The sequence below is a fragment of the Callithrix jacchus genome, chromosome 3 (assembly GCF_049354715.1).
Source record: "Callithrix jacchus isolate 240 chromosome 3, calJac240_pri, whole genome shotgun sequence".
Classification (NCBI taxonomy): domain Eukaryota; kingdom Metazoa; phylum Chordata; class Mammalia; order Primates; family Cebidae; genus Callithrix; species Callithrix jacchus.
This window is the reverse complement of record NC_133504.1, coordinates 127,895,526-127,917,417: the sequence shown is the minus strand read 5'-3', so window position 1 is coordinate 127,917,417 and position 21,892 is coordinate 127,895,526. Positions and strand designations below refer to the sequence as shown.

The 21,892-nt window shown below is 34.6% G+C and overlaps 1 protein-coding gene across 1 annotated transcript; it reads left to right on the top strand.

Annotated features, from left to right (window-relative positions):
• The first annotated feature begins 13,054 nt into the window (after positions 1-13,054).
• On the top strand, positions 13,055-21,266 carry LOC128931511 (follicular dendritic cell secreted peptide). The gene is made up of 5 exons (XM_078367779.1): positions 13,055-13,190; positions 17,332-17,388; positions 19,091-19,123; positions 20,111-20,316; positions 21,130-21,266. Exons 2-4 carry the CDS (start codon positions 17,332-17,334, stop codon positions 20,294-20,296), a joined length of 276 nt encoding a protein of 91 aa, XP_078223905.1. The 5' UTR covers positions 13,055-13,190; the 3' UTR covers positions 20,297-20,316; positions 21,130-21,266.
• The last annotated feature ends 626 nt before the right edge of the window (positions 21,267-21,892 follow it).

Sequence of the window (21,892 nt, the reverse complement as noted above, 5' to 3'; positions counted from 1 at the left end):
TATGTAAGAAATTATTGTCTAATGAAAAAATACAAAGATAAATTAGTGCTTTAATTTATAAGACTTAGTCATGAAATTAAAAAGATAACTAAAGTAAAATATGTGGTATTAACTCTGAATAAAATGACCAATAATTGTTTTGACAATTAATTAGAATTTAATTTCAGTTTAATTAGAGCTTCTTATGAATGTCCTTTTCTCCCTAGGGCAAGACTGTTAGCCTAAGGGAGCCATAAGAAGTTGCCCTAATCATTCAAAGTTTTTGGTAGGTATTTGCCAAAGTCATGCATTAGGTGCCATGACAATTTCCATCTAAGAAGACAAAAGAAAAAGTTGTCAGAGAAGCTAATGGAGTTCTTAACAAAGTAGTTAAAAAAACAAGTTAGCTATATATGCACCTACAAATTAATAGTAATTATGGACTTCAGCAATTTTTTAAAACAAAATTAAGTTTTGAGAATCATGTCTTCCTATACTATAAGCTTGGAATACTCTCTGACACCACAAATACTAAATATGCCAGGTTCAATATAAAAGACATTCTATTGACACTTAATGCAGAATCATTTCTCCCAAATCATCATTTCATTTGCAAGCTAAACATTATAATAATTCCAATATATCTTTATTAGCTTGAAATAAAATAAAAATCTCAAAATGATAAAGAAATTGTATGATCAGAAGATAATTTCAAATTCTGTGACTTTTGTATCAGACAAAATCTTGACTAATTACCTGTTTTAATCTGCTTGGTTGGCTATGAGGCGGCAATAGGAGTTTGACAGAAGGGCTGGCTGGGAACAGCACCAAAAAGTTAAAACATACACTAAAAAGCAAACAATTTAACCTGAAGGGGAAACTAAAAGACAAAGTTTTTGAAATCTCCCTGCTACCTATGAGTCTGTTTCGATCTCTCCTTTCATAAAAATGAACACTCAGTATTCTTCAGATGAAAACGATTTACAAAAATACAAGTGAGTGAATAGTAATAACACCTCTTAAGGAAAACCTCCTCATTAATGTACTATATTGTACAAGGTGAATCAAGTTATTCAGTAAGAAATACTAAATAAATTTCAGTATTTTTATGATCTTTTTTCTATCTATATGAATGCCAGTGAAAGAACAGCTTTCTATTTCTTTAATAACCAATTTGTATGGTATTATAATATATAATGCAAAGAAGTCTAATGGTATTAAAATGGTTTTCTATTATATTTTTCAGGGAAACGATGTGGCCGTGCCTTGGATATAATTTTAGGCTATTAGCTTCCTCAATGCTAGTATTAGTTCTTTGGAATATCCAAAATATCTTGACTCTTCTAACTTTGTTTTTACTTATAAATGTTATCAAACTCTTTAAATATGTCACAGAAAATAATACAATCATGTAATGAGTCTTTTATATGAAATTGTATGTCTGTTCAAATATCCTATCATTGTATAATCTGAAATATAATAACAATGAGAATAAAGCTAGTATCATTAAATCAATTGAATAATTGCATTACTAAATGATACTTCTGGAAAATGAAAGTATCCATGAAAATAGGTGTACTGTCATTGGATGTATGATGAGTGTTGTGTTTGGAACTGATGAAGTAAAATATGTATCTAGATTTGACATATCATTCTTTATTTCCCTAAGGCCCATTCATTCAGCTTCCTTCTGAGACATTCTCATGAAAATCAAAATCATCTGGTGGCAGATATCATAAATTGCTTATTCCTAATATGACACAGTTACATAGCGAGGTGGCTGTCCTTACTCAAAAGGTAGGAAAGTGTGTGCTTGTTTAGGGGAGGCAGTATCCTGTAAGGTGTAGATTTTGGGTTTCATCAGATCTGGCTTTCAACCTAGCTTTGAACCTTCAGCAAGTCACTTCACCTGCATGAGTGTCACCTTTCTTAGGTATAAATTGAAGATAACAATACCTTTTACAATTTTTGAAAAAACTACATGAACTAACACATGAAGATGCCTGGCTCACAAAAATGTTAATTTTTTTCCTTTCACGTGTGAATATGAATGTACTTGTATGTTTACCTTATTTTTTCAGCTTTAGATGATCAGCTGAAATTTTTAGAAAATAGGAAAATTGGTATTCAATGTACTATAGATGTGTGTGAGTAGGTATATGTAAAAGGAAAAATGAATTAGTGAATGAATAAATGAATACATGATTATGCAGTAATTTATTTCCAATAAATTTGATGAATATTCTAGGCTTTAAAGTAGATTACATTTCCTAGAATCTTACCTGTTTCAGCATTTAGTAATATTATGACCCTAGAATCTACTAGCTTTTTGGAAGAGTAACCTGATCCTCATCAATTCTATTTTCATTTTACTCTGTATCCTTTTTCTCTAAATTTATGTACTGAACTAATGTAATTCTGGGTAATTGACTGATACCTTAATATTAGAAATGATGGAGAGATCCGAACAAAAATGTGTCTGGGAAAAAAAAATCAGGTATTCTGAAGCTATGAACCTTGTTCCCCAAATTCCAATAGTTTACAGGATCAAGGAAAAAATTACATCAGGTAATTCGTAATAAACTCTTAGAATAAATCCTGGAACATAGTGAGTACTTAGCTTTTGCCTTTAATGAGAAGGATAAAAGGAGTGACCAAAGACTATGGAGGAAATATAAGTGCAACATAATTATTCTGTTAAAAAGTGAACAGTGGAGAACTCTGAAAAAAACCATAAAACTAAGTAGCAAGTTATAAGCAACTCAAAATTTAGTGACATGAGAGGATACAATAATAAATACTTTGAAAAAGATGCTGTGATAGTTGATTTTATGTGTCTACTTGACTTGGCTAAAGGATGATCAGACAGCTGGTAAAACATTATTTTGGGGTCGGGCACGGTGGCTCACGCCTGTAATCCCAGAACTTTGGGAGGCCAAGGTGGGTGGATCACGAGGTCAAGAGATCAAGACCATCCTGGTCAACATGGTGAAACCCCGTCTCTACTAAAAACACAAAAAAATTAGCTGGGCATGGTGGCTCGTGCCTGTGATCCCAGCTACTCAGGAAGCTGAGGCAGGAGAATTGCCCGAACTCAGGAGGCGGAGGCTGCGGTGAGCGGAGATCACTCCAGCCTGGGTAACAAGAGCTAAACTCCGTCTTCAAAAAAAAAAACCATTATTTTGGTTTGTCTGTGAGGATGTTTCTGGAAGATAGCACTTCACCCTGAGAAAAGAAGATCATCTTCATCAATGTGGGTGGGAATCATTCTTCATCAATGTGGTTGGGAATCATCTAATCCACTGTGGACGTGAATAGAAGAAAAAGGTAGAGAAAAGGCAAATTTGCTCTCTCTGCTTGAGCTGGGACATCCATCTTCTGCCTCACATGTTGTAGCTCCTGGTCTCAGGATCAGGACCTAGAATTTACTTTGGATTTGGACTGGAGAACAATTTCACTGGTTTTCCTGGGCCTCCAGCTTGCATATGGCAGATCCTGGGACTTCTCAGCCTCCATAAACATATGTACAAATCTTTCATAGTAGATTTCTTTCTACATATCCACATAAAAGCATACCTCGGTGATATTGTGGGTTTGGTTTCAGAACACTGCAAAGTGAATATCACAATAAAGCAAATTATATGAATTTGTTGGCTTCCCAATGCCTATAAAGGTTGTGTTTATACTATATTATAGTCTATTAAGTATGAAATAGCATTATGTGTAAAAACACAATGCATATTCCTTAACTAAAATACTTTATTACTAGCAATGCTAATGAAGTGAGCACTTACTTGACCAGGGTTGCCACAAACTTTCAATACGTAAAAAGCACAAAATCTGGAGCCAGGCATTGCTGTTTGTACCCATAATGACAGCAACTCAGGAGAATGAGGCAGAAGGATTGCTTGAGGCCAGGATTTCAAGACCAGCCTGGGCCACAGATAGGGTGCAGATCCTATTTCTGAGGAATTTTGTTTAAAATGTCATAACTACTTCCCAAAGGCCCTACCTAATACCATTACACTGATGATTTGGTTTTAACATAAAAATTTGGAGAAAAATGAGCAGACTGAAGTGAATATAATGTTACAAATACTCACTTAGACATTCTTTGCTTTCCAGTTGTATGTTTTGGTGGTTCCTTTCCATTGGCATAAAATTTGCTTCATCTCAACCATACAAACACTTTTGCATCATATACATCCCTGTCACCACTGTGTGTGCTGAATATTAAACAGTGAAACACAGACCAGTAAAGCAAAGCTTTCTAAAGAGTAAGGGCAAGATCCATAGGCGCACAGAAAATGAGTACCTTACAGAGACATGATAGTGGATATGCTGGTGTTTTACATACGGTACATCATCACTTAACATCATTGATAGGTTTTGGAAATGTGCAACTTTAAGTATAAAAGTATCTTTTATTCCATAGAAACTTAGCATTTGTTTGTGTCTATTAGCCTGTGGCTAAACTGGTTTCATTATATGGTATATCATTATGATCAAAGTCAGTTTTTATGAACCTAATGATTACATTAAGTGATCACTTACTATGTATGTATACATATATTAGAGATATCTGTATATATTTGTGGCATGGTGGCTACTTTCTGTAATTCTAGCATTCTGGGAAGCTAAGGCAAAAGGATTACTTGAGCCCAAGCACTTAAGACCAGTGTGGGCAACAGAGTAAGATCTTGTCTCTGCAAAACAAAACAATTATGTATAAACACATTATATATATATGTTACTTGGCATAAAAATAATGACTATATGTGTGTGTGTGACATATATGTGTATAGTGTCTCACAAGGTGAAGCACTGTGTAAATAAATACATACAATGCTGAATAAGTACTTTCTAATAATTTATATTACATCGTAAGTGTTAACAATTGGGAGAAATAAAAATAATGATAGTTGTGATAATTTTTACTACAGAACAGCACTGATGATGCCTAAACGTTTTTTTCAGATATACAAACATATTTCCTCTTTACTACTACGATGTACATACTTACCATTTATGTTATTATTAAAAGCTGCTTTGTTTTACAAGTTGCTGTTGGAATCTCAGCCAATACTTTCCTCCTCCTCTTCTACATCTGCTCTCTCCTTTTGGATCATGGACTCAAACCACTGACTTGATGGCCTGTCACTTGACCTTCATCCACATAGTGAAGTTGGTGGCGGGGGTTGAGGAGGAACAGCGGGGGGTGGGAAGAGTAGGGAGGGATAACATGGAGAGAAATGCTAGATATAGTATGCACATATGCAACAACCCTTCATGACCTGCACATGTACCCCAGAACCTAAAGTAAAATAAAATAAAAATAAAAATGAAAAATAAAATAAAATATATGGTTGTTTTTTAAAGCACATAAAACTAAAAGATTTTGTTGTAAACTAGTCATTTTAAACATATTTGAATGAAGTCTCTCTTTTATTATAAAAATTGTTTGTAAAACAACGACTTATAGAACTATTTAAAATTTTTTCCATCCTACTATGATTCACTAAGTGGATTTTTCCCCAATTTATTTCATGTTCCGTGTGTTGTGGTTAGGAACTGACTAATTCTGAATTTCAGTTACATAGTTTATAGATCTGTAATCTTAGATACCTAGCTTTCTAAGCACATTTTCTTCACCTGCAAAATAGGGGTAATTTTACAGTTTATCCTATATATGTCTATGGTGAATGTGTGTACATGTACATATAAAATTGTTTGTGTATGGAGGTGTGTGTATATAAAAAAGTGCTCATCAGTTTCACAAACATTTTGCTAATGTTACCTTAAATAATGTATTGCCAACAGATCAATATCTAATTATATGGATCCCTAAGGATTTAGTATAATTAGAGTCTTCGTTAATGCAAAAAAAAAAAAATTCTTATATTTTGACAATTCAAAGACAAAAATAAGGGGACAAAAAACTTAAAATTTGGGACAATTAATGTGGTGAAGATAAGATATTTATCAAAAGACTAGCAGTTCAGGTTTGTACTTTTGATATCAACACACTGCCATACACAAAGCATCATTTTTGTTTAAGTTGTAAGAGCTATGTGGAAAATTGGAAAATATGTTATTTTCATTTTAATGTGGAAAAAGACTAAATGGTTGTAAAAGATTAAGAGAAGTGTCCAAGTTAAATCAACTAGTGAGTAGATGGGCATGATTCAGACCCATATGCATGACTCTGCAGGCCTTGTTCTTAAACTCGGCAAACCAAACTTGCAACTGGGAAAAATGTCTGTTCAGGAGAGTCACAGGAAGACTGTGCAATACACACATGGCACCAGTACAATGCACCATGTTTTATATCAAAATACTTATGTTCTAGTGAAACAATAAAGAAAAAATATATGATAGTGTATAGAAGGGGGTCTTTAATTTTTGGTGGTTTTATATTTAAAGCAATATTGGTTTCTGTTTTTGTTTTTGTTTTTGTTTTTGTTTTGTTTTGTTTTGTTTTTGAGACAAAGTCTTTCTCTGTTGCCCAGCCTGGAGTGCAGTGGCACAATCTCGGCTCACTGCAACCTCCATCTCCCAGGTTCAAGAGATTCTCCTGCCTCAGCCTCCCAAGTAGCTGGGACTACAGGTGTCCGCCACCACACCTGGCTAATTTTTGTATTTTTAGTAGAGACGGGATTTTATCATATTGACCAGGCTGTCTCGAACTCCTGACCTTGTGATTCACCTGCCTCGGCCTCCCAAAGTGCTGGGATTACAGGCGTGAGCCACCATGCTCGGCTGCAATATTAGTTTTAAATGGAGAAATTATATATTTTTCAAAGGGAAAGGGAAGTTTAGGAAAACTATGAACATATGTGTGCATGTGTCCTTATAATAGAATAATTTATAATGCTTTTGGTATATACCCAGTAATGGGATTGCTGGGTCAAATGAAATCTCTAATTTTTAATAAAACACTGCATGTTCTCGCTGCATGTTCTCACTCATAAGTGCATGTTCTCACTACATACAACACTGCATGTTCTCACTCATAAGTGGGTGTTGAGCAGTAGGAACACATGGACACAGGGAGGGGAACATCACACACTGGGGCCTGTTGGGGAGTTGGGGGACCAGGAGAGATAAAGCAGGATGTCGGGGGAATGGGGTAGGATAACATTAGAATAAATACCTAATGTAAGTGACTGTGGGATGGATGCAGCAAACCACCAAGGCATGTATATACCTACGTAACAATCCTGCACGATCTGCACATGTACCCCAGAACTTAAAGTATAATAATAAAAAAAAAACTTGATACACATTCAAATTATACTGGTAAAATCATATGTTATGAGTATGGAGGACAGTTAACAAGCATGATTTGTCAGCTGTTGCCCTTCAGGCTTCAAGCTATGGTATAAATGACAAAATTACCAAGAAATGTTCAAGGCAGGTCCTGAGGATCTTAAATCCTTCACTCAACATTTATGAAGCACATAGTTGGTGCCAGTGTAAGCCTGTAAGCAGGCCCATTTCAGTGAGCAATATGGTGGACATACGGCTGTCTGGCTGTGGCTCTGGCGCTTGTTAGTATGAAATATGGGCATGAGAACTCTGCAACTACTCCCTTTTTACAACCGGGGCCAAGTATGCCATCTGTAGAAACCTCTTCAGATTCTACAACATTGACACGCAGGGTTCTAATTATTTTGCAGGAATCCACAACAGACTTTTAATTCACTTTTAATTCAACACATAATTTTAGTAGAGGCTTTAATGAGAATTCATGGATTAATTTGTGTTTATTCTCTTAGACAGTCTCTCACAGACTTTTTAAAATTAAAAATTGCTCCTTAGTATTAACATATACGCAAGCCTGGTAAAGGTCAGATCATTTATCATGGTTTCCAATTCTTAACAGGGAATGATTGCCGAAAAGGTATACATGTGTTGAATTTTTGCAAACTCTGTAGGCCAAAAGATGTGAAACAAAATATTTCTGCTCTCTTATTGATGTAATAGTGAGTTAGTCCACTGCTAAGAGGCTTCCCACGGTGGGCATTTCCCTAGTACTAATGTCTAATCCTTTAATGATGATGGTGCCTTTGGATTTAGTAAGTTGCTTAACCTCTTCCAGTAGATAATTCTTTTCCTCATAACACCCAGTCTGAGAATATTATGGCTGAAAGGGTACAGAAAGTTCATCTAATAAATTTCAATGACTCCACAAAATCCCCTCTGCTATAATTCAGCCTGTGGACACCTATCCTCTCCTTGAATATCTGCATAGATGGATGTTCTCACTCTTTAAAAAGTTTTTTCTTTTTTCATATGTTTGTTGGCCTCATGTATGTCTTCTTTTGAAAAGTGTCTGTTCATATCCTTTGTCCACTTTTGAATGGGCTTATTTGTTTTTTTCTTGTAAATATGTTTTAGTTCTTTGTAAATTCTGGATATCAGCACTTTGTCAGATGGGTAAACTGCAAACATTTTTTCCCATTCTGTTGGTTGCCAATTCACTCTAATGACTGTTTCTTTTGCCGTGAAGAAGCTGTGGAGTTTCATTAGGTCCCATTTGTCTATTTTGGCTTTTGTTGCCAATGCTTTTGGTTTTTTGGTCATGAAGTCCTTGCCTACTCCTATGCCCTGAATGGTTTTGCCTAGATTTTCTTCTAGGGTTTTTATGGTGTTAGGTCTTACGTTTGAGTCTTTAATCCACCTGGAGTTAATTTTAGTGTAAGGTGTCAAGGACCTAGAAATAGAAATTCCATTTGACCCAGCAATCTCATTACTGGATATATATCCAAAGGACTATAAATCGTTCTATAAGGACACATGCACACGAATGTTCATTGTAGCACTGTTTACAATAGCAAAGACCTGGAATCAACCCAAATATCCATTGATGATAGACTGGACATCAATGTGGCACATATACACCATGGAATATTATGCAGCAATCAAAAATGATCAGTTTGTGTCCTTTGTAGGAACATGGATTAACCTGGAGAACATCATTCTCAGCAAACTGACACAAGAACAGAAAATGAAATACCGCATGCTCTCACTCATAGGAGGGTGTTGAACAATGAAACACATGGACACAGGGAGGGGAGGACTACACACTGGAGTCTGTTGGGGGAAACGGGAGGGACAGTGGGGAGTGGGGAGCTGGGGAGAGATAGCATGGGGAGAAATGCCAGATATAGCTGAAGGGGAGGAAGGCAGTAAATCACACTGCCATGTGTGTACCTAGGCAACTATCTTGCATGTTCTTCACATGTACCCCAAAACCTAAAATGCAATTTAAAAATAAGTTTTTTCTTATAGAGAGTATTTTAATACCTTAATATATTAGTTTTAATTTCTGCCATCTGATTACCCGCAAAATAAACCTATGAATTTTTTCATATGACATGTTCAACTTCTTTCCTATGGAACCACCCACAACTTTTCTTTCCAGTAAACATCCTGATTTCTGTTCCTTTGATTGCCCTTGCCCTTTTAAGAGCAACCATGTGCTGAAGTATTTGCAGAGGGGACTTTTGTAGCTATAGCTTTTATCCTGTTAGTCTTTTCCATATTTTGCATTCTTGCCATTTGAATTAACATTAACACAAGAAAGCAACAGCAGCTTCTACTGCATAATTCAGCTAGGACTACAGCTTGTTAGACAACACTTGGAGGTTATTTGGAGGTCACATTACCAGATCGCCAACCAGAAAGTATAATTACTCCCACCTGATACTGCTTGTATTCAATTACTACTTACAACTTAATATGTTAGTTAACTAACATATTTATTTATAATAAGATAGGGGCTATGCCTTCAGCTAAAAAATTTTAAATTTCAGTATGTTCCTCATGTAAACAAGGGAAAAAATATTTTATTAAACCCTTGTCTCAGTGTGTGTGTGTGTGTGTGTGTGTGTGTACTGAGTTTTGATACATAATGCCTTTTTTTACTGCAGCTTTAATTTTTAAATTTTTGAAAATCACTTTAAGGATCATTGTAGCATTACTGAGGAAGATAGATTGAAGAAAATAATACTAGAGACAGGGACTCTAATTAAGAGGCTACTGTGTGACACTATAGGAGAGAATGAGAACCTAAACTAAGGAAAACACAAAGAATGTGGAAGGGATTTGTTTCAGGGCATGACAAGAAGGAAAAAGTTAATGACCATTTGATGTGGAAGAGAAGACACAAGAAGAAAATAGATGAGTCTTAGATTTCTTGCTTGGATAAACGAGTGACTGATGATCATCAGCTGAGAGATTAAATAAAAGTGAGGATGATATTAAGAGGGAAAAATAGTAAGCTAGGTTTTCAATATGTTGGATTGATGTACCATCAAACTTCTAAATGGATTATTCAGTTGGATACAAGACTCGGAGTAATTAGAGAAGAGTTAGCTGAAGGCATAGCTTAAAGAGTCAGAAGTAGATTATAAGAGAGAGTGAAGACTAAAGAGAGAAATTGTCACATATAATAAATCAAGGAAAGTGAATCAGAAAATAAGACTATTGTTGCTACTAGAAAAAAAAAGAGCATGAAAAATTGGCTTAACAAAGCCAAGGAAGAGAAAACTAGATTTCTAAAAGGGAAGAGTCACAGTTAAATATTAAAAGAAGTGAAGTAACTCAAGGACAGAAAATCATTTATGGTTTTCAGAATTCAGTGGCAATTGACAATCTCCATTAGAGAAATTTAAGATAAAATAAATTGAAGTAGAATAAACTGAAAGACAGGCTTTAGGTAAGGCAGTGGATACTTCATGAACACACACACACACACACACGCACACACACACACTTGTCATCCCCAGCCCTGAGGAAATGTACTATGAGCCCAAATTGGTCAAAATAGAAACCAATATACAATAAATTTCCAGGTTTAATATATTAAGTTTCTTCAGGCTGTTTTCTTTAAATCACTGAAATAAGATTAAATGTTAAGTTATAGTTAAAGAAAGTTTGATGTTTCTCCTGCTTTGTGCTGATTTTTTTAACTTTATGTTACAGTGGCAGTATACGGCACTAGTTTAAAAGGTTGGTTTTACACCAAAAGCGATGGCAACAAAAGCCAAAACTGACAAATGGGATCTAATTAAACTAAAGAGTTTCTGAACAGAAAAAGAAACTATCATCAGAGTAAACAGGCAACCTACAGAATGGGAGAAAATTTTTGCCGTCTACCCATCTGACAAAGGGCTAATATCCAGAATCTACAAAGAACTTAAACATATTTACAAGAAATAAAACAAACAACTCCATCAAAGAGTGGGCAAAGGATATTGAACAGGCACTTCTCAAAATGAGACATTTATGTAGCCAACAAACACATGAAAAAAAGCTCATCTTCATCACTGGTCATTAGAGAAATGCAAATCAAAACCACAATGAGATGCCATCCAATGTCAGTTAGGATGGTGATCATTAAAAAGTCAGGAGATAACAGATGCTGGAGAGGATGTGGAGAAATAACAGTTGTACACTGTTGGTGGGAGTGTAAATTAGTTCAACCATTGTGGAAGACAGTGGTGATTCCTAAGGGAGCTAGAACTAGAATTACCAACTGACCCAGCGATTCCATTACTGGGATATACCCAAAGGATTATAAATCATTGTATTATAAAGACATATGCACACTCATGTTTATTGCAGCACTATTCACAAGAGCAAAGACTTGGAGATAACTCAAATGCCCATCAATAATAGACTGGATAAAGAAAACGTGGCACATATATACCATGGAATACCATGCAGCTGTAAAAAAGGATGCGCTTATGTTCTTGGCAGGAACATAGATGAAGCTGGAAGCCATCATTCTCAGAAAACTAACCCAAGAACAGAAAACCAAAAACTGCATTTTCTCACTCATTAGTGGGACTTGGACAACGAGAACACATGGACACAGGGAAGGGAACATCACACACTGTGGCCTGTCAGGAGATGGGAGGTTAGGGAGGGATAGCATTAGGAGAAATACCTAATGTAGATGACAGGGTGATGGATGCAGCAAACCACCATGGCACGTGTATAACTATGTAACAAATATGCACATTCTGCACTTGTACCCCAGAAATTAAAGTACAATAATAAAAAAAAATGTGGGTTTTAGAACCAACTGGTGCTGGTGCTCAATTCCAACTCTGCCAGAGACTAGTTATAATACCCACACTGATTACTAATATTCTCTGCTTCTCAGTCTCAAAATAAGATGGTGTTGCTCTTAGTACTTTCCTCATAAGGTGGTTGTTTGGGGGATTGTATTATATTATATATATAAAGCATTTAAATTTGTGCTTCAGTGCTTAAAATCCTCAAAAAAAAGCTTAGCTGAATTATTTTTCTGAGTTCCCTTAAGAACCAATTTCTAGAAAAAAATAAAAAGAAGAAAAGGGACTTTCACACACTACTCTTACAATCTGGACTATATAACGTCTTTTGAAGCAGAAATTTGAATTCAATAATACAATATTCTTGAAAGCTCTCAAACGAGTTAAAGCTCAAATTTTATGACTCCTTACAATGACATATACAATGTGCATGCATAGTTACGGTAATTCTTGAATGTCTGGGCTCTGGTTTAGAGTCCAGCACTTAATGATTATATTCTTTGTGTTGTAAGTGAATTTTCAGTTGGAAAACAGAGTACAGTGTTCTATAAGATAAACAAGATGCTGTAATGCTCCAAAAAGACAATTCACTCATCTATGAAGCTCTAATTCTAATAACTGAAATTAAGAAGCTGAAAGCAGAATCATGCAAAAGATTTTAATCTCATCTTTAACAATATTTAGATTTTTTTATTTTCTTAAAATTTCAGCACTACCAAATCTGCTTTTCAATAGATTATAATCAGTACCAGTAAGATGCTTGGAGGTATTTTAAATTATGGAAATCAAAGGAAAAAATTGTGACAGTAGAGAATGGAGCAGCAACATGTAAAGTGATAAGCTCAAATATACAAGACTCAAAATCTGGAGAAAATTAAAAAAAAAAAAGATTTTGGTATTTGGTTAAGTAGTTTCCATGAAACTAAACTTTGGTTATTTCCCAATTTCAACATATTGTGATAGCTGATGAGTAATAATTGATCCTAGGAGAGAGGCCTTCAAACCACAGATTTCTTCATTCCATTATACCTTTGAGTATATAAAACAGTTGTAATATTCCAGGGCCAGTCACTTGCCATTTCTCCTAACAGCCTCAGAGAGAAAGAACTGACTGAAAAGTTTGAGGTAAGAAAGGTCTTAAATATTATTGTAAACTAAGATTGCATATCTATTTTATAAATATAGATATATATAGATCTCTTCATATATTTTTCCATAAACTATAAAAAATTATTGAGATTATCATTTAATGGTTGCTTAAAGTTGTAGACTTAGAAAATCATTTTTAGTATTATGTTTGCAAAACATTTTTTAAACATCATCCTGCTGTAGTAAATATTTATTTTAGAGTGACCATAAATGAATCTTTGCAGGAGTAGAGCACTGGTGGGAGAGAGTGCGGACAGAATGAGAACAGAGCCTCAGGTTTATTTTAAACTTTGTGTTATCAGGTCAGCAAAGAGAGGGAACATGCACCGCCAGAGAGTCTCCAAAGTCTGAGATACGGCCAATTGCTTTGGCCTCCACTTTTATTTTTAAAATATATGCAGTATTTACATTCCATTCTATAACTTTTCATGTTGATTTTAATGTAAAAGTTATTTGCCTTTCCTGTAAATTCTTGAATAAAATTCTCCAGGAAGATGCATTTGATTTATCTGAAGTATTATACTACATCACACAGCAATAAACTGCTGTGGGTATCATGACTTGATAAGTATAAAAATAAAAGGACATAGCCGGTAATTATGCTATGTCCTGACTCCCAGATATGATCTGGAAGAGTCTGTGATGTGGTTTATTTACTTCTTTGCTTAATGTGTTTTTGAATACTTCTTAAAGCCAGCTGAAAGAAATTATATTGTAAACTCCCTCCTTGAATTCTATCCTTTCCAAAACTATCTCCTCCACCTGTCTCTCTTCTTCTAAATACTCTCAATGTTTTGCAATTTCTACATATGGTATACATCATGCTTTGTTTTACTGTACAGAAATAATTTATATCTGTCTTCCATATGGAAGTCTCATATGGAAGAAATTATGCTTTATCATTGCATTCTTGAAAACTCCCAGAACAATGCTTTGCACATAGAAACTAGACAATGTAGTATGTGTTCTGTGAGGGGTATGTGTGAGTGTATGCATGTGTATGTGTTTGTATAATTTTTACTGTTGATTTCCTACACTAACAATCTGCCTGTTGAAGGCAGAACTTGACTGGAATTTTACATTCCTGTCTTCTCAAAATTATTAGATTATCTGGTATTTAAAATAATCCTTTGCTGTCATTTCAAAAGTGTTCACAGCATCTTCACCAGGAGATTCCATTTCAAGAAACCACTTTCTTTGCTCATCCATAAGAAACAATTTTTCATTCATTCAAGTTTTACCATTAGATTGAAGCAATTAAGTCACATGTTCACACTCCACTTCTAATTCTAGTTCTCTTGTTATTTCCACCACATCTGCAAGTTACTTCCTCTACTTAAGCCTTGAATCCCTCAAAGAAATCTACAAGATCAGAATCAACTTCTCCCGAACTCCTATAATGTTGATATTTTGGTCTCCTATGAGTCATAAATGGTCTTAATGGCATCTAGAGTGGTGACTCTTTTACAGAACATTTTTAATTTACACTTTACCCATATTCATTAAAGAACTCACTATCTGTGCCAGCTATCAGCCTTGCAGAACGTATTCATTCAATAATAAAACCTGAAAGTCAAAATTACTCTTTGATCCACGGGCTACAGAATGGATGTTATGTTAGCAGGCATGAAAACAGCATTCATCTCTTTGTACACCTGCTTCAGAGTTCTTGGGAGTTCAGGTGCACTGTCAATGAACAGTAGTATTTTGCAAAAAAAAAAAAAAATCTTTTTTCCTAAGAAGAGAGCTGAAAAGATTCAGTAAACTATGCTGTATTACATGTACTGCCATCCAGGCTTTGTTGTTCCATCCACAGAGCACAGGCAGAATAGATTTAGTATAATTCTTAAGTGCATTACGATTTTTGAAATGATAAATGACCATTGGCTTCAATTTAAGAAACCAGCTATATCCCTTAAATAGAGTCAGCCTGTCCTTTGAAATTTTGATGCCAGGCATTGATTTCTTCTCTTTAGCTATGAAAGTTCTAGATGGCATCTTTTTCCAAAATAAGACTGTTTCATCCATATTAAAAATCTATTATTTATTGTAGACACCTTCATCAGTGTTCTTTGATTTTCTGGATAATGCTGCTCCCTCTATATCAATGTCTTTTGTTCATCTTGTGCTTTTGTGTTACAGAGAAGACTTCTTTGTTTAAAATATCATGAGCCAACCTCTGCTAGTTTCCAACTTTTCTTCTGCAGTTTCTTCACATCTCTCAGTCTTTATAGAATTAAAGGGCATTAAGGCCTTGCTCTATATTAGGCTCCTGCTTAAGAGAATGTGCTGGCTGGTTTGATCTATCCAGACAACTAAAACTTTTTCCATAATGGAAACAAGACTCTTTTGCTTTCTTGTCATTCCTGTGTTCATTGTAGTAGCACTTTTAATTTCCTTCAAAACTTTTCCTTTGCATTCACAACTTGACTAACTAGTCGTTGCAAGATCCTAGCTTTCAGCTTATCTTGGCTTTTGATATTCCTTCTTCACTAAATCGTTTTTACCTTTTAATATAAAGTAGGAGACATGCTACTATTCCTTTCACTAGAAAACTTAGAGGACATTGTAGGGTTATTAACTGGTCCAAGCTTAATTTTCTTGTATCTCAGGAAATAAAAAAGCCTTAGGAGAGAAAAAGAGAACGGGGGGAATGGCCAGTCAGTGGAGCAATCAAAACATATACAACATTTATCAAATAAGTGTGCCATTTATTTTTGCCATAACACCCCAAAATAATTAGATCAAAGTAATACCAAAGATCACTGATGACAGACCACCATAGAAGATATAATAAAATCTTATTATAGCTTTATAATAATATCTTGCAGATATTAAGGTATCTTATAATACTGAAAACTGTAAAATATTGCTAGGATTACCAAAATATGTCACAGAGACACGAAGTGAGCACATGCTGTTGGAAAAATGGTGCTGATAGACTTGCTGGATGCCAGATTGCCACAAATTGTCTCTCAATCAGTAAAATACAACTATCTATGAAGTACAATAAGAAGAGGTGCACCTGTGTATAGACAACACCTAGAAAAATGCCTCACAGTCAGTTATCAAGAAAAATGTTATAAACTAATAAATTAATGAATATAGGGAAACTTCAAGAAATTGGCCACTTTCAACCTGATTGTCTTTCCCAGATCCCCCCACATAGTCTTTAGTATATAATGCATTCACACCATGGCAAAGAGGACTAATGCCTAATGATGGCATTCCATACAGAAGATTTCCCACCATTATTTGAAATCAAGTAATATATACAAGCTTATTGTATTAATAATAAATATTTTTAAATGCAAAATTCTGTATTTTACTGTATACTCTATTGTATAATTTTGAATGAATCTTTAATTTAGCTCAGTTTTCTCAAATATAATATTAACAATATTGTAACTGATACATTTTAACACTGTGTGTGATATAAGAAATCTACAGTGAAAATTAAAATACAATAAAATGCTTTGGAAAAGTCCTTTATTATTCATTAAATAATACAACTTGCAAGTCAAAATGAAGTCTTTGATCCCTGGACTGCAGGATGGATTTTACGTTAGCAGGCATGAGAAAAGATCTTTCTTCACATTATGGATTTTTGGGGGTTGCCTAGAACCAGTGCAAATAGATCTGTCACCTACATTACTTTCATGTAGACTCTCGAAGACCACTAAGTAACTGCTTACTTCCAAACTAACACTATCTGTACACACCAAGGCATTATTTCTTCCAGAAACTTTACTTTCATTATCAAGTACATAGAAGTATTCTTCTATTTTTTATGCTAAGTTCAGGAATACACATATAGTTTTGTTACATGGGAATTATTATTCTTAATATGTGAATGTTTATTTTTAAACCAATTGGTGTAATATACTTGTGAAATTACAGAGCTCCTTAGATTTGACCTAAAAAAAGTTCTTTGTTAGCAAATAGATTGATGCTCTAAGACTGTAAGTGACTTACTCAAACTCAAAGAGCTATTGGTTAAAAAATTCGTACTGTAACTGGATCTTTTGAATTCATGGTCTTTTGCTGACTTCTAGGATATTTCTGAATAAAATGAAAGTTCTTATTTTTTATTTTATTTAATTGCTCCGTTTTGCAGATGAAGAAAGTTCTCCTTCTGATCACAGCCATCTTGGCAGTGGCTGTTGGTTTCCCAGTAAGTATCCATTTGTACATTCCAACATATTTATATAGAGACATGTACTGCATATTTCTGTCAACCAGGAACCACACATACAAGGATGGTCCCATAAGATTATGACAGAGCTACCAAGTGCAGTGGTTTATGCCTGTAATCCCTGTAATTCAGGTGGTCAAGGCAGGAGAATCACTTGAGCCCACAAGTTGAAGACCAGCCTGGGCAACATAGCAAGCCCCATCTCTTAAGAAAAAAAAAAGATTATAATGAAGCTGAAAAACTCCAACCACCTAATGACATTGTAGCCATCATAATGTCATAGGGCAGTGCACTAAGTCATGTGTTTCATGTGTTTGAGGTGATACTGGTAAGCAAACCTACTCTCTGCCCCTCATATAAGAGTAGAGCACAAAAATTATGCACAGTGCATAATATACTGATAATAAACAACTATGTTACTGGCTTGTGTATTTAATGTACTATGCTTTTATCATTATTATAGAGTTTATTCATTCTACTATGTTTTTACAGTTAACAGTAAAACAGCCTCAGGCAGGTTGTTCAGTATGTTCCATAAGAAAGCATTATTGTCATAGGAGATGATAGTTCCATGTGTGCTACTGCCCCTGAAGACCTCCCAGTAGGTCAAGATGTGAAAGTGGAAAACAGTGATATCAATGAGCCTGCCCCTGAGTAGGCCTAGGCTAATGTGTATGTTTGTGTCTCAGTTTTAAGCAAAGTAGTTTAAAAGTAAAAAAGAAAGAGTCAAAAGCATATAAAGAGTGAAAGTATTTTTGTACAGCTGTAAAATCAGTTTGTTTTAAGCTAAGTGTTATTACAAATGAGTTAAAGTAAAATAGTTATAGTAAGGATAAGGTTAATTTATTATCAAAGGAAGAAAAATAGGCTTTCATAAGTTTAGTGTAGCATAAGTGTACGGTGTTTACAAAGTCCACAGGAGTAAACATTAATGTCCTAGGCCTTCACATTCACTCACCACTCACTAACGCACACAGAGCAACTTCCAGTTCTAAAAGGTTTATTTATGGTAAGTAACCTATACATGTGTACCATTTTCCATATTTTCACTGTATTTTTTACCGTACCTTTTCTATGTTAGATTTTTTTTATATCCAAATACTTACCATTGTGTTACAACTGCTTACAGTACTCAGGAAAGTAATATGCCACACAATTTTGTAGTCTAGGAGCAAGAGACTATACTATATAGCCTAGGTATGTAGTAGGTATAACATCTAGGTTTGTGTAAGTGTACTCTGTGATGTTTGCATGATGGAATGGCTGAACTACACATTTCTCAAACTTATCTCTGTTGTCAGGCAATGCATGACTGTATATTTTGCCTTCATTCATGAATCTTAAGGGTTTTTTCTACTTCATGTATTGTGTTCTGTAAGAATACCTAACGACTGCCCTTTTATCATTATATTCCAGAAAATATTATAAGTCATATACTGTTTAGTGCATAATTCAGTTCCACATATCCTTGGTGTAGTGATGAGTTTCAGTCATTTAAGAATACATATTAAGGCTTTTCAGGAAAATTATTTCTACATTTTCTAGACTAAGTCTGGATATTTTTAATATGGAACAATATTAGGTATTACATTGTCAAATTATTTTCCTCATGTGTATATATATATTTACTTGTGTGTTTTCATAAACATGAGTTTAATTAATTTCACTATTTTACCTTTAGGTCTCTGAAGACCAGGACCGAGAAAAAAGAAGTGTAAGTTACTTTTTCTCTTTTTTACATGCAAGCTTTACATGTGAAATACTCATAACTGCTGTTAAAGATATTCATTTATCTACACCTTCCAAACAGTGGAGAGATTCCTATTAGCACTCAACTGAGGTTTAAACTTCAGGGATTTGAGCTGTGCTCATAGAAAGGGAATTATCTCCACATCTCGTGTCATGGTAAGAATTGGATTGAAATCTTAATTGCTCTGTGATTATTTGGGTTACAATATTTTTTACTGGATTTATCTAGACTAATAAAGGCTCGTAACTGCTCAGGCCTCCACTTTGCCTTAGCTCTATAAAACCCATTTCAAAGAAAGTAAAAAATGAAACCCGAGCATTAAGAGATGTAGGCCAGCTTTGATGATCCTCCCAGTGGCAAATTCACTCATGGATTATTTGGGTCTAAACAATTATCTAAAATTATTTAACAAAAAGAAAATAAAATTTGAAGAGGGAAAGCCTTGTTTAAAGATTTGTTTTTATTTATGGAGATTTTATTTAAGCATGATTTTATTACAAAAACTACAAACAGAGAGTTAAGAATATCAAAAGTAATAGAGATAGGAACAGATAATTGAGAGGGAAAGCAGGAAGAAAGAACTGAGATACTGAAAGAGAGAAGTTGTTTCCAACATGTGGTTTGGGTAAAGACCTTGTATGAAGGCAAAGGGAGACATTTTATGGCACCTCAACACCACATTTATCTTGGCCTTGTAGGTAAAAGAAGTGGTTGCCAGAAAATATTTAGCTTTAAGTGGAAAGATACAGGAACATGAGTATTTCTAAATAATTTTTAAATAATGCAAATTAATCAACTTTCTGTCCATAGTACACACAGAAAGAATAAAGAATTTTATAGCTTCTAAAACCTCTTCCTAAAAGTGAAGTCCCATTATTTAAAAAGCAAAACTGTTTTATTTCTCTTCTTTGTAAAAAGCAAACTAAACTCTTTAATTTTTTCTTACAACAGATCAGTGACAGCGATGATTTATCTTCAGAGTTTTTAGTGTTCCCTTACCCATTTCTCCCATTTCCATTTCGAGGATACCAAAGATATCCATGGCTTAGAAATAATTTTCCTATTCCAATAAGTGAGTCTCGTCTTACAACTCCCCTTCCTGACAAAAAATTAAACAAGAAGGAAAAGTCAGAATAAAATTGAAGATGAAATATGTGGTAAGTACACATAGTTACCATCATCGTTTAAGTTTACAGTTTGGAATTCATAATTTCAAGGGGAAAAAATGCTAGCAATGTCCCCAGTTGGCTCCTTTCAGTTTCAATTTGTTGTAATGTTTTTCTCTGTTAGATACTGTCGTGTGTGCCCACTAAGAGATACTTACGTGTCCTTCCAAGATCTAACCAGCATAGTGCTTTAAATACCTCCTTTGTTTTGATGTAACAGAAACAATCCCTATGTTATTAAAATGTTGTTTACAAAGTATTTGTAACACTTTATGCTATTGTCAATAACTGCATTTTGGACTGACTCAGAGTAACCAAGGTTGAGATCATAGTAGATGAAGTTGGTCTAGAGTTTAAAATAGATTTCAGCTTAGTCCTTAGAGAACCATGTAATTTTTCTAATACTAAAACTCCAAATTTAGCTTTCAAGCATCACATTATAGTAAAATTTTAAAGGCTTCATGCTTCAGCTATAACAGTGACCCCTATCATTTCATCATACCAAAAACAAAGTGGATGGCGTGTCAATTAATACACAAACTGAGGGGAGATAGTCTATACTGAAGATTAAACTGGATCCCAGAGGACTGTTCAAGGAAAAAAATATCCTTCAGCTAATACTTAGCACTAAAGACCTTTGCTTTCTTTTTAGATCTACTCAATGTTCTTGAGCAGATGGTTTCCCAGTCCTTGAACTAAATATATTTTTAAGCCAATATTTGCTATTAAAATGCAGAAAATGTACATGTTTTTGAGAAAATGACCCAATGCAATTCATAACCATATGTTTGTTATCTATTTCAGGTCACCTAAAATGAAATGTGAGCCACTTCCTTGAAGAATCAAAATTCCTATTAACAAAAGAAAAACAAATGTAATTGAAATAGCACACAGCATTCTCTAGTCAATATCTTTAGTGGTCTTGTTTAATAAACATGAAAGCAAATATCTTGGTTTCTTAATTTCCACAAATTCCATAATAAACACTCAACTGGTTTTCACTCTTCAGCAATCCCTGGAGAAGGAAGAGGTAGCAGGCGGTTATAAAAATAAACTGCCCTACAGCATATGATGAAAGTCATCCAACAAGATTCTACTTGCACAATAAGCCTTTCAGTGGGTCACAGTGACTGCCTTTGTCTCCACAAGTTAGTTATCAGGAAATTAGAAAAATTCTCTTTGAATAAAGATTATGTTTATCCACCATAAGTTTAAATTGTTCATAGCTTAGACCCTTAGCACCAATAATGGAAATTCTGCCACCATTCATCCATAGCTGGCTACAAATCAAGGTCTGCCTAATGAGCCACTTGGCACTTGAGCAGGGAAATGACTGTCTCCCTTGGTCACTTTTAGAGATTAAGGGTACCTCAAACATTTAAGTATTTATTGGTATTAAAGTCAGTAATCCCAAGTAAAATATGGGAAAGACAGCAAGAAAACCAAACAGTCATCAATATAATTTGGTAAATTAATTTTATAGGCATTGTTTCCTAACCTTACAGCTGACATATTGGAGGCTACTGCATGATGGGGGAGAATAAGAGACAGGGGCAGAGAGAACAAA